The 14,168-nt window shown below is 40.0% G+C and overlaps 1 protein-coding gene across 3 annotated transcripts in view; it reads right to left on the bottom strand.

Annotated features, from left to right (window-relative positions):
- Positions 1-14,168, bottom strand: part of LOC121642412 (growth factor receptor-bound protein 10-like) — a 65,882-nt gene that overhangs the window by 15,513 nt on the left and 36,201 nt on the right. For all 3 annotated transcript variants that reach the window (XM_041989145.1, XM_041989148.1, XM_041989147.1), the window contains exon 5: positions 10,874-11,018. In XM_041989145.1, coding sequence (XP_041845079.1) covers positions 10,874-11,018 — 145 coding nt within the window. The remainder of the gene's footprint in view (positions 1-10,873; positions 11,019-14,168) is intronic.

The following is a 14,168-nucleotide window of genomic DNA, read 5'->3' as shown; positions in this document are numbered from 1 at the left end:
CATTATGGTAGAAGTTATAATCCGACACCATTTGACCCAAATCATGTTGATAATCTGGATCTGGTGATCCAGAAGGTTAGAAATATAGGTGGTAATGAGTGGGCTGTTAGATCTTTTGGGGTTTTTGTCAGTGACCCTATGGCTTGGTGGAGGTCTGTGCTCTGAGTGCTTCTAGTTTATTAACGACTTCTTCAAGTTTAAATGACCTACTAAAGCCAGTACATTAAACATGTGCATGCAGAAGTGTAAGGTGACACACTTTTTAAAGGTCAGGGTTAGGATGGCGATGATGCAAAGACAGACTGTCCCTTTTTTTCCTGAGACGACCTGCTGAGTGGCATGATGCCAAATATGACTGAAAGTGGGAGCAAATGCTTAATTGTGCACCAAGGCTGAGAACGGTGAACCCTGGGTAGCAAATGTCCACAGGAGGGCAAAAAAGTGTGTGTGTGTTTGGAGTGGGGCGGGGGGGAAGCAATTGTGCACTAATTTTGAGATGTTGCACTAGATGTTTCCTGGTGCAAAACTCTTTTCAACTTTGTCTTTTTGTGTGTGTGAATGTGGGTGGGGGGTGTTTTGACTCAGCTCTCCGTCATGCTGCATATGTCATAAATCTCTTGAATAAATTAATTCTGTGATAACAGTATAATCTTAATTTAAAAAAAAAAACTAACTTCTTGAAAAATTTGTACAACTTAACTATCCCATTCTTATGATCCTTATTTTTTAATTCTTTCTTCCTCCATCTGCTTATTCCCTCCTTTTCTGCCTTTTCACAGCAGCAGTTTCAGAAATCTGAGCTGTCCTAGTTTTTCCAGACAGCGGGCGAGAGACATAGCGAAAGAGTAACAGAGAGAGAGGACAGGGAGAAGGCAAAAAGAGAGGGAAATGCAGTCTCTGTGACCTACATGAGTCAAACACTTCTGTGCAGCTCTGGCCAGATAAAATGCCTACAGGCAGTAACACACAGCTGTCTTTGTGCAACACCTGAACAGAAACGAACCAAGACATGAAGACATGACATGAACATTCACAGCCTCATATGGACATTGAAGAACTTTACCATGAACAAAAACAAACAAAAACCCTACAAGACCACACGCTTTGCAGAATATTACAGATTTAAGTCTGATTCGTTGTACAACAAGGTTTATCATCACATATTATTGAGTAAATTAAAATTTGTATACATATTTAAAACCACTACAATCAAGACAGTAATAGAGCAGAGGACATTAAATAAGAGGAATTTACAATAGTAGTAGGAGTATCGGGATGTGTTTTAGCTGAGAAAAATCTGCAGCATCTAATCTTACACCGCCTGACTTAATGATGGACTATAAAAGGTGCATCATCGGCCGGTGCCCAGGTGGTCCAATCACTCTCCATGGTGAGACATTTACTTTATATATGATATATTTTTAGTTCTTGCTATACTAATCATTTCATCCCCTGCCATCTTTCTAATTCACCTGTGTAGCTGGTGAATTATTTCTGATTTCTTTATCTTAAATGCAAAAAGGTGCACATCTTTAGCAAAATGTCTGTTAAATATTTTTTTAGCCATTGCTGCTCATTGTTTGCAAAGTTACCTTTTGTGAGATTTTCTTTTTATCAGATAAAATGGGATTATTTTGGAGAGGTCAAGAAAAAAAAGAACAAAAATTTAATTAAACCCAACTTTGTGAATTATTTATTCAGGATTTTTGCATTTAGAGTGCTGCATTTTTTTAAAATCAAGTAATAAAGTAATTCTTTATTGAATATACTGTACTATTACTACAGTAGTAAATGTTTTTATTCACACACACACACAATTTTGTCCATACTACTGTTGGTCACAGGTGACTGCAAAAGCTAGCTCTAGGGACGTGGAATGTCACCTCTCTGGTGGGGAAGGAGCCTGAGCTGGTGCACAAGGTTGAGCGGTTCCGGCTAGATACAGTTGGACTCACCTCAACGCACAGCTTGGGCTCTGGAAGCACTGTCCTTGAGAGGGGCTGGACCCTCTTCCATTCTGGAGTTGCTCTTGGTGAGAGGTGCCGAGTAGGTGTGGGCATGCTCATTGCCCCCCGACATGGCGCCTGTGAGTTGGGGTTTACCCCGGTGGACGAAAGGGTTGCCTCCCTCCACCTTCAGGTGGGGGGGACGGGTCCTGACTGTTGTTTGTGCTTATGCACCAAACAGCAGTTCAGAGTACCCACCCTTTTTGGAGTCCTTGGAGGGGGTGTTGGAGAGCACTCCTTCCAGGGACTCCCTCATTTTGCTGGGGGACTTCAACTCCCATCTCCGGCAGAGCTTCAACCTTGTCCCGGGTGAGGTGGGGGACATTAAATCTGACTGGGCTGTGTTCCGTGCCTCTATTGTTGAGGCAGCCAGCCACAGCTGTGGCCGCAAGGTTGTCAGTGCCTGTTGTGGCGGCAATCCCCAAACTTGTTGGTGAACACCAGCAGTAAGAAATGCCGTCAAGCTGAAAAAGGAATCCTATCGGGCCTTTTTGTCCTGTGGGACTCCAGAGGCAGCTGATGGGTATCGGCAGGCTAAGCGGAACACAGCTTTGGCGGTCGCTAAGGAAAAAACTCAGCCATGGGAGGAGTTTGGAGAGGCCATGGAGAATGACTTCCGGACGGCTTCGAGGAGATTCTGGTCCACCATCCGGTGGCTCAGGAGGAGATCAATGCCCCATCCACCTGGGTTGGATGAGGTCCGCCCAGAGTTCCTTAAGGCTCTGGATGCTGTAGGGCTGTCTTGGCTGACACGCCTCTGCAGCATCGCATAGACATCGGGGACAGTTCCCCTTGACTGGCAGACTGGGGTGGTGATCCCCCTCTTCAAAAAGGGGGTCGGACCGGAGGGTATGGTCCAACTACAGGGGGATCACACTCCTCAGCCTCCCTGGTAAGATCTATTCAGGGGTGCTAGAGAGGAGGGTACGTCTGATAGTCGAACCTTGGATTGAGGAGGAGCAGTGTGGTTTTCGTCCCAGTCATGGAACAGTGGACCAGCTCTACACTTTCTTCAGGGTCTTGGAGGGGGCATGGGAGTTCGCTGAACCAGTCTACATGTGCTTTGTGGACTTGGAGAAGCCGTTCAACCGTGTACCCCGGGGACTCCTGTGGGCGGAAGATCGACAGGTGGATCGGTGCGGCGTCTGCAGAGTTGGGGACTCTGCATCGGTCTGTCGTGGTGAAGAGGGACCTGAGCCAGAAGGCAAAGCTCTCTATTTACCGGTCGATCTAAGTTCCTACCCTTACCTATGGTCACGTGCTGTGGGTAGTGACAGAAAGAACAAGATTGCAAATACAAGCAACTGAAATAAGTTTTCTCCACAGGATGGCCGGGCTCTCCCTTAGAAACAGGGTGAGAAGCTTGGTGATCTGGGAGGGTGAGGTGATTCGGGCATCTGGTCAGGATGCCTCGTGGACACCTCCCTGGTGAGGTGATCCGGGCACGTCCCACCTGAAAGAGGCCCAGGGGAAGACCCAGGACACACTGGACGGACTACATCTCGCGGCTGGCCTAGGAACGCCTCGAGATCCCCCCGGATGAGCTGGTGAATGTGGCCGGTGAGAGAGAAGTCTGGGTTTCCCTGCTTAGGCAGCTGCCCCCGTGACCCTACTCCGGATAAGAGGCAGATAATGGATGGAATGGATGGACAAGTTGGTAGCACTGATTACTTGCCCTTTTCTATTATTAGAAGTATGAAACAATTTAGCAAGTAACACAGTTACACTAAACCAATATCATCCAGCAGGTCATTTGGATAAATGAACTTTTCCATGGATTAACAGTAAAATATGCCCTTTTAGATGGTCTTAACCCTGGTGGGATTTGCAACACATCTAGCACACTTTTTATTTTTTTGCTCTAATGCAAAAACAACATTTACATAACAACAATAGTACTTGTACAAGCTATGATATGCTCTTCTGTTCTCAGTTGGCTTTGCTCATTGCCAGTTGCAAAGTATTATTTATTTCAACTAAGCCTTTACTCAGACTAATCATCCCAGTGTTACCGTATTACTAAACCATGTGTATATCTGTGCCTGTTTGTGCTGGTTTGTCTCTGTGGCACTGTGGCAGTAGCAGTTCTTGCTTGCAGGTTGAGGCATGTTTCCATTTAGCAGCTTGTGATAAATATGGTGCTGACACATGAGATGTTCCAGACTAAACCACAACCTGCCTGGCTCTTCTCCAGGTTGCATATGTTCAACAGCGGCCAAACAATTTGTATTTCATAGCAATGAATGCTGCAAATCTGATCAGTCACTCAATGTATCTTGTGTACATTGTTTTTTGTAGGCGTCTGAGAGTGAGAAAGATTAAAGTGATGTGTATGGTGACAGAGGGTTCATTTAAAGCTAGTATGCTCTCCTACCTGTGCCACAAAGGATGCAATCGTAGATGGGATTAATACAAGAAGAATTGTTAGGGACGCATGCATCAAGGATGTACACATACATGCACATGTGCACAACCAATTTAAAAAATCCTGTTTAAGAACATTATTTATATTCCTGCTGGTTACAAATAATCACAAAGACATAAACAATCTAAGTGGCACATGCAGTACAAATCACACACATGCACACTACAAACATAAACATGACTGGCCAGTGATTACACTATCAAGTGCCTGTATGTGTGTGTTCCATGTTCCACTTCAAAATCTATTTAAAAGCAAGCGTGCAAGCAGATTTTCTGGTGCTGTGTCACCTTTGATCTCAACACACACAGGCTAGCAGATCAAATCAGCACTGCAATGACAAGCAGAACACACATACACATACTGTCAAACACTCACAGAGGCACAGTCCTATGTATTCCTGCTCGTAAAGACTAGCGCTCACACATTACACACAGAACAGAAACGCCTAATAGGCACACCCCTACATTAAAATATGCAGACTTGTGCACATGGCCACAGTCGTTCTCACACATCCAGGCCAACAGTTTGGCCATTGACAGCATTCCATTCTTTTACAGTGGAAAAATCTGCCCCTTGACCCAGAGTATTTCCAACATGCAGGAAGGCAGCAGACACAGAATGCAATGTTTCACTGCTGCATGGATGCATGAATTCATACCCATTGTTTACACATCAGGCGTTTCATGAGAAAAGCTGATGCTTTCTTCTCAGCAACTAAATGCTGTAAGTAGTCAGTGAATAAAACCTATTTAGTTAAAATTAAGAATAATCTATTTTTACTTACTTAAATGATTAAGACTGGATTTTGCAGTCAACACTTTAAGCCAATTCAGAGCATTGATGTCACTTTGGTCGTTACAACAACTTTAATTAATATTTTAATATTAAGAATTTGTGAAATGATTGTGAAGACTGAAACAGATTTAAAAATTAGGAATATTGGACATGAACAAATCAATGGAAAGGGAACAGGTGGGTCTTGATACCCAACCTTTAAGAAAATGAGTGTGTTGTCCCACTTTCAACATTTTAAACTGTTTGGGTTAAAATAATATGCATTTGAATGTTTTTAAATATTTGAAAAATGTCTCTACCAGTTCCAAACATCTATACACTGCTCTTATTAGGAATGTCAGTGGTGGCTTGACCTAATTAAGCAACTGCTTTACAAAGGCTAATGTAAAAACAAAGGCTGAGTCAAACATAATTCTTTACTCAATGACTAAACTTAAACCAGGCCAGACTACATTGCCTACATTTGATACAAAGCCAACCGCTGTGGAAAGTGTGTACTTTTACTGAACTAGCATATGCTAGCAAAGTGGAGCAACAGACACTGAATACAAATTGGTAATGCAAGCTATTACTCCATTCAAACTGACTTTGAAGTGAGAGTATTAACACTTGAAAGGCGTACATGTGAATCTGAACTTATAGTTTACAAAGCTGCTACTAAATATTCTTTACCGATACTGATAATACAGACTTCTTACAAGACAGCTGGCAAAGTCGACTCAGAAGTCAGAAGCTAATGTGCTGGGACATTTGCAAGTCTGAAAGTGGCTTAAGTTTGACAAGACATTTTAGTGTAGTCTCACTGTGTAGTAAGACTACACAGTGCTCCCACTCTTTTTGGCCAACAAGTGTGTGTGGATCAAGACATTTTTCAATGTCGATGTTGGCTAACTAGCTAGCACTGATACAAACACTCGCTAGTTAGCAGATTGATAAAAAAAAATCTCCCACTGCCAACTAGCAAGCAAAATTTAACTTCAAATGTCATTACTTAAAAACATTTAAAGTGGGAAAAAAATTGCAATTTTAATAATTGATGCATAAAAGGATTAGTATTTACTCAGAATGCAAACACTTCATTTTATCATCAATCTCCAGATGATGCTAAAAACATGTTATTTCCTATAAGTGAACTTCCTGTATATATGACCCTGTTAAAAACTCAGTAAATAAGTAAATACTGTGTGCAAGGTGCACTATAATAAAGTATCCTAAAAGCAAAGCAACAGATATTTAATGTTTAGGCTGCCATAACAAGCTAGCAATATTCACAGTTTAAAAGTTGACAGTGTTAATCTTCGTACTCAACATGTTCTAGTTTCAGTCGTGCTTAATTTGGAGGTACAAAAAGCAATTAATTTAAATCAGATTAATGTTTTCCACAAGTTGGAGGGTATACCATCCTCATGAATTCATCATTTTAATTATAATTCAGTGCACTACACTTGATACCAACAGCATTCACAAAATGCTTTTTTGATAACTATTTGCCACAGCTTTGAAGTCTGGCTGACTCAACTAGAGGCAAAGTCAAGTAGAAACACAGAGCAAGAGAGGTGAGGAAACGTGAGATGAGATGGAAAAATGATCACCACAAACACCATTAGAGCAAATGTTAATGATCCCTTTCAGGGATACTGTGGAGCAAGAATACAGTTCAGATAAGAGAAGACAAAAAAAGACACAAGGGAAACTACATTAAAGGAGAAATATCACATGCTACACATACTTGCAGAAATGACAGCTGTTACCATTTTGCGAAGTACATTTGTTATTTTGTATAGGCATATATGGACACAGACATTAATGCAATAGTTAAATTAGATTACGATCAATGTTATGTTAAAATAACCCTGAACATAAATACTTCGAGTCTCCAGATAAGAAATAACAAATCGTTGTTTGGTCAAAGCTGTTAACTGTGATGGGATGCAAGACAGATGAGAATAAGTTTCCTCATGTTACAGAAAGCAGCAGCCAATTTTTTTTTTTTTTTTTTTTTTGATAGCCAGACTTCCACTGGCAAGAATGCTGGCGCTGAGGACCAACAGCTAATTTGCTATTAGAGCCAACCACACTTCCCCAGCTTGTCTGGCACCATGCACTATTTTAGGACTCTCATTTCATAATGTGAAAATAAGTATTCATCTAGAGAATCAAATTGTTCCTGCCTAGCTATGATCACAGGCAATCTTAACTGAGTAAAAGTTTGAGGTAAAGACAGAAAATGTAGGGTGATGATAGAGAAGCAAAGAAAGATAATATGCCACAGCTCAAGACACAGAAAGAGACCAACCATTAGGAAGATAATGAATAACAGACGAGAGAAGTGGAGGCAGGGCGTGGGGATCCTTCCATACAACAGAGCAAAGTGAGTTACATGGCGTCCAGTCCAAGTACACTAAATCCAACAAAATCTTGCATTCCAGTGATCAAATCTGTGTTCCCACACTAGAACCAGGAGGGAAGTTAGGCCAAAACAGAGCACACACAAGTACATAACACAACAGCACACTAATACACTGCTGGGGACAGACTGTCAAGTACTTTGAAGAAAAAAAAAAAAAAGGTGTTGCTGAAGTTTTCCCATTGCACAACATAGATTATACAGGTCAAGCTTCTAAGAATAAGTAGCACGGATGTAATAACTGCCTTTTTGGCTGCTTGGACGTATAAGGGACAACATCTGTAATTTTGAGATTACATGAAAGAAAATTATGTGATCTTAGCGGAAACAAGAAGTGAATGCTCATCTGTGCTGATTTTCACATATATCACACTGGACTGTTGTCAGTCCTAATAAATGGCAATTTCCCAGGTTTATGCTCTTAAATATGACAACACTGAAACTAACCTGATATAATAATTATGATGTAATGTGTACAATATAGTACAAAGCAATGCTTAAATCCTGTAAACACTGCAGGGATTATGAAAAAAGAAAAGGAAAAAATCCTGTTCATGAACAGCCACGTTGCAACACTGTTCTTTATCTCAACGGTTCTTACTGAATGGACGTAACATACATCTATTACATTCACCCTTCATTGAGGGTGTTTGGCCACGACAGCAAGAAAGGGAGAGGAAGACTGAGAACTGAAGCAAGGCAGGGATGGGGGTGGGTAGCTGGGAATCATATGGCCATGTCAAGCAGCTTGCCCAATGACTCCTGACAGCCCTGCTCTGCATCCTCATGCCTCCTTCACAGAGGCCAAGGAATGAGGTAAGGAGGAGAAGAAACAAGTATGAGAGTCTGTCAGAAAATGCCTGAAGGTTGGAAAATTCAGTAAACTTAAACAGAGACAGAGCAGGTTGGCAGTCAATATTTGGAGGGCAGAGAGACGGTAAGACAGAACAGACAAAGACTGTCCAAGATAAAGGCAGACAGGGGGAAGAAACTGCCACAAAACAAGGCACATATGGTTCAAATGATTAAGGTTAAAGGTCTTGGAGAGTGGGCGCAATCATTTACTTGCCCTCAGTCCCTCTTGTCAAACCTAAAACAAATCAGCTAATCCTTTCTGGATCTGAACCACTCCAAAGCATAACATGAGTCTGCAAAGGCAGCAGTGTTACAGCTGTTTCTCAAGCCTCAAGAACTGGATCTGTAGACACACATGTGATGAGATGGCTCCATGCAAGTGTTCTCTGGAAAGGTGCTGAATTGAATTTCCACTGAGCACCAGCTACACAATGAGACATACTTTCCATTGCCATTGTTTTTGTGCTGGAAATAGTTTGCAGAACTCACAGAGAGGCAAACATAAGTGTAAACACACATGCATCTAAAATACAAACACGCCTACGCATGAACAGATGTAAAGCACACCCACATCAGACAGTTTGTGTGCACTTTAAGTACAAACAAAGAATTAAAATTTCCATGGCTTTTTTGACCTTTAACTGTTTTCCCTTCTGTCTAGGAAAATTTTACCTTGCAGACATGTTTTGGATTTACTTCTTTCTTATGCTTCGCTTGAATTCTTGGTTTACAATATAAATGACAAGCTTACAAGGTTCCAATTAAGGATGTAATCGTGTGGGTATCCGACAATTTCTTCACCATACACACAGCCCTGAGAAATCATTCTTTTTCTATGTCAATGTTTTTCTAATACCTGGAGAAATGGGAAATAAAGGGTGTTTAGTATATCTAAAATGTAGTAAATAAAAAGGCTTTTTCTTCAGTGGTTACCAAGAAAAACCTACCACTAATGTTTAACCTTTTAAAATCTGATATTACAAAGAGAGTACAACTATAATTAAAATCTGAAACAATAATCTAATGAAACATGTTTAATGAAAAAACACACATTCAAGCTTGTGTGCTGCAAGACACATCTGAGGTGCCAGTAAAACGATCCAACACCCTGTTAGGAAAATCTAGTGCAGTTATCATCACGTCAATACTCAATTAGCACTCTATTAGGCCTTATAAAAAGCAACATGTCTAATAAATAAATAAATTGTGATATTTTGGATGAAAATATACAATGGAGTAGCTCCAAACAAGCACCTGTTTGGCTGTATGTATGCTCCAAGCATACTCTAAAGACATTTTGCTGAGATAAATTTGCCTGCACTTCCACCACATTTCTGCTCCAGTCCTAATGACCTGTCTGTGAGTGAAAAAAAACAACAACATACCCAAACCTGAGTAAATCACACACACTAATAAAACGGCTTCTGACTAAAACTCCCATCCACTTTGTACATGAATCTTTAACCTAAATAAACACGAAGTGTTGAATATAGTTTGTAATGCAAGCTTTAAAAACTCCAACAGAGAAAGAAACAACACTCCCACTCATAAAGAGAGGAAACATAAGTCTCCACAGCTTATTCCAACATTAATGTTACGATTTTTTTTTTTAATGGAACTAATGGTTACTCAGAGCCAAGACTTCCCAACTCTTTAGGTATTTACTGGATGCAAGTTTATCAATCAATCAAGTAAGTCATGACCAGATGTTGGAGAAAGCAGAGCAGCTCATATTAAAGTCAGACTTGTGTTTTGGCTTGACATAACTGGAATTGCAGCATATGATCTTTTGCCATAGAAGTCGTGACAAGAAAGGGCTAAGATTGTAGCCAGGGGGATTATTTATGAGAAATAGTCTGCCCTCATATTACTGTAAACTGGTATGTTGCCGTAACCAGTATTGGCTGCTTCCATATGAAGACCATTAAGAGCCAGGATGGAGGGGGTCTGACTTCCAGGAATAGACTAGCCCGGTCTCTAAATCTCTGTCATGAAAACACAAATACAAATGAGCTAGCAGAAATTAAGTCATGTGTGTTGGTACATAAACACACACAGACAGACAATCAGCTACTTCACTCTTTACCTTTTTCACGAACAAAGCCGCAACACGATACAGCACCATCATATGCAAGAAATTAACATGCCTAAGATGAAAGAGTGGAGCAGAACACTTTTCTATGTGAAACATATAGCTGGCCACTAAATATGGCTGATTTATGATCCACATACCAGAAAAAAAACCTAAATTTGTTCATGTTCTTAAATGAGAGAAGCCGCTTACACGATCTCTCAAAGATAATAAAGCAAAAACACCTTTTTTTTTACCCCTAAAAGTCTTGTTTCAGGAAATGTTTATTTTGGGTTACTATGTAATTTACTTACATATTTTCCTGAAGAAGGTTCTCCAGGAGGTAGTGACCCGGGACTGAGCACAGGTGAGCTTGCTGGACTGCACAGCTCGGGGAAGGGGTTGGGGATGGCCGGGAGCGATGATGTCCTTAGTTGCTGCTCCTCCTCTTGCAACCTCCTGAACAACGGAAACAGGGAGAGAGGTTCGATGTACTGTGTATGATTTGTAGTACTACCTTTTATTTTCTGGTTATTCAGGCAACAGAAATGAACAGTCAAAGGTGTGACCTGGAATAACTTCTTTAACAAGTGAAATGGGAAAAGTTTCAAACAAGAGCTGCTGACACATGTGAAATAAGTGCTGGAGAGATGGTTAGAATTAATAAAGCGCTGCCGCTCTGTATTCTGCCTCATGTCTGTTTCCGTCTGATCTGGCCATAATGAAGATCCAAGCAAGTGGAAATCACAGAGCCCCACAGCCTGCCAGCTAATTTCTTGCAATATTTATCACACATCAATACTGAATCAAGACATCACATTAAAGCTTTTTTGGCTCCAGCAAATGTAGCCTAAGCCCTCAAATGGAGATTTGACAGATGGGTTTAATCATTTTTTTAAAAATGGGCAGGTCAGTTTGTGAAACTTCAGATTGGAAGAAAGAAAAAAAACATTTTAGAAGCGTCTTTCTCTCGGTCTCTCTGTAGAACCCAGTGAGTTCAAAAGGGATCGGGCCTTTTGATGTTGTCCCATATGAGCTTGAGAGCAGGGTTATTCAGAGGTCAGTCCTGTATAATAAGAACTTCAGGGCCTGCGTCTGTGTGAGTGTGTGTTTGAGAGAGAAAGAGAGAGAGAAAGCTCATAAGACAGAATACTCCATTACCTGATCATCCCTCCTCTGTTTCTGTCATATAGTCTGAGGGCAAAAAATGGGAGCTGGCAGCAGCTGCGCTTTGAACCTGTTTGTGTGCAATGCATGCATAAACTTATACTTCTGCTGCTTGTGTGTGTGTGTGTGTAATCGAAAGCACACCTACTTTAAATGCAGACAATAACAACCGTGAAGAGCATATGGATTTGCAAGCTTCAAATTGTGAGAGACATAAACTGAAACAAATGAGAATTTTTACTTCTCCCCCCTGCTGGTGTGGTCTGAGGCAAAGAGGGAGTGACAAGAAGGAACGGGTCATTCATAGGTTACACACTAGAGGCAGGAAAGAAATGTTATTGCCAATTATTAAAAGGGTGTGGAGGGAAGATAGTGATGCAGTGAAACCTTTCTCTTAAATGCGGAGAAAAAGAAGGGTTTGAGCTTTGCTTGAGTGTGTGGCTCTGCATAACTAGTATGAGGGCAAAAGAAGTTTAAGCTTAAGTTTGTTGCCTTACTTTTGTTGCCACAGGTTCAGCTTAGGTACAATTTGTATTTCTTCAACTGGTGCATTCTTCAACGGCCTAAAATGCTTATTTACCGAGATTTGATCATTAACCTGGTAAATATTTTCCTCCAATAACTTGATCAGTTTTCTTGCAGGTATTTTTTTTTAATGTGTCATATTTTTAGGTTTAGGCAACACATTCAAATTATTTATATAAAGACCGGTGCTGGGCTACGGAAGCGTGGAGCTGTCACCCAAATAAAAAAAAAAACGGACCTTATCACGTTATTACGTGATATGTTTATTGTAAAAACGTAAAACGTATCACGTTATAACGTGATACTTTATTGTAATAACGTGAAACGTATCACGTTATAACGTGATACTTTATTGTAATAACGTGAAACGTATCACGTTATAACGTGATAAGGTCCGATTTTTTTTTTTATTTGGGTGGCAGCTCCACGCTTCCGTATTGGGCAATGTGGCCTAAAAATAAAATTTTTTATAACCAAATCCGATTTCCGATTTTAATCATTTTTTTTCTTTTCTTTTACAAAACATAAATAAACTTATTAAAAACATTTATTTGTTTATATAGATAAAGGCCAGCAAAATTAAAGCATATAATGTCATAGTTTGTCCACCATATAAACGACTTCATATCTTACATAGACATATGCAACTGGATCCTTATCACAGAGAAAATTTATTCATGAGTGGAAAACAGTCAAGACAGTTGCTAATCTCCCCAAACCGAGAGCTACATCTCACACTCAACAGGCTTATATTAACGTAAATTTAGCCATCAGCCAAAGACTGAACTGAAATTGGGTCATGCAACAAACAGGACAATGATCCCAAACACAACAGCAAATCAACAACAAAAAGACTAAATAAAGAAAAGATTCAAAATGTTGCAATGATCCAGTTAAAGTCCAGAGCTCAGCCTGACTGAAATGCTGTGGCAGGGTCTGAAGAGAGCTGAGCATTAAAACAAAAACAAACAAAAACATGGTCATAATCCTCAATGAACTGTTAACAATGTGGTAATTATTTATATACAAGTAGATCTAGTATAATACAAAAATTATACTAGATCTACAAGCTGTTGAATCATGGGCTGTGTTTAGTTTTTCATACACTTCTCCTGCTTTTTTTTTTAATAACATGATGTTTCATTATAGGTTAAACCTTACTACTGAAAGAGGTTTGATGCTCTTTTTCACATTACTAAATGTTAACTCCAATAGTCATTCCATTTTAAATGAGTTTTGGTCCAGAGAAAACAGCAGCGTTTCTCGACTGTATTCACATATGGCTTCTTCTTTGCATGATAGAACTTTAACCTTCATTTGTGGATTGAATCATGGCTATATTTAAAGGGCCGTCTGAGAGCTTGAAGATCACAAGAATCCAAATTTGATCTTTGGCCTTGACCCCTGCACACAGAGATTCCCCCTGATATTCAGAATCTTTTGATGATGTTATACACTATAAATGTTGGGATCTTCAAAGTCTTGGCAATTTCACATTGAGGAGCATTTCTCTTAAACTGTTTCCCAATTTTTAGATGACGTTTGTAGCAGATTGGCCTGTTGCCAAATAACCAAATGCTCATCTAGTTCTTTCTTTCTTTCTTTTTTTTGGTGCCACTTACTCTTAACTTTTTGTTGCCCATGTTCCAACATTTTTGAGATGTGTTGCTCACATCTGGCATATTATTTATGTTCTATTGGGAATAAAATATTGTCTGATGGGATTTGCTAATCATTACAATTGGCTCATTCTGTTTCCATGTACATTTTACATGTTTGGAATTGGTACAAATTGTAATTTTTGGACTTGGGGCTGGATTTGATACCTTGTGGTTATATCTCATCAATCTACAAATTATACATATGGTGACAAACTGAAACAGTGTTGTTGTTTTTGTTTTTTTGTATTTTTTTTTT

The sequence above is a fragment of the Melanotaenia boesemani genome, chromosome 6, assembly GCF_017639745.1.
Source record: "Melanotaenia boesemani isolate fMelBoe1 chromosome 6, fMelBoe1.pri, whole genome shotgun sequence".
Taxonomy (NCBI): Eukaryota; Metazoa; Chordata; class Actinopteri; order Atheriniformes; family Melanotaeniidae; genus Melanotaenia; species Melanotaenia boesemani.
This window is presented reverse-complemented; position numbering and strand designations above follow the sequence as displayed.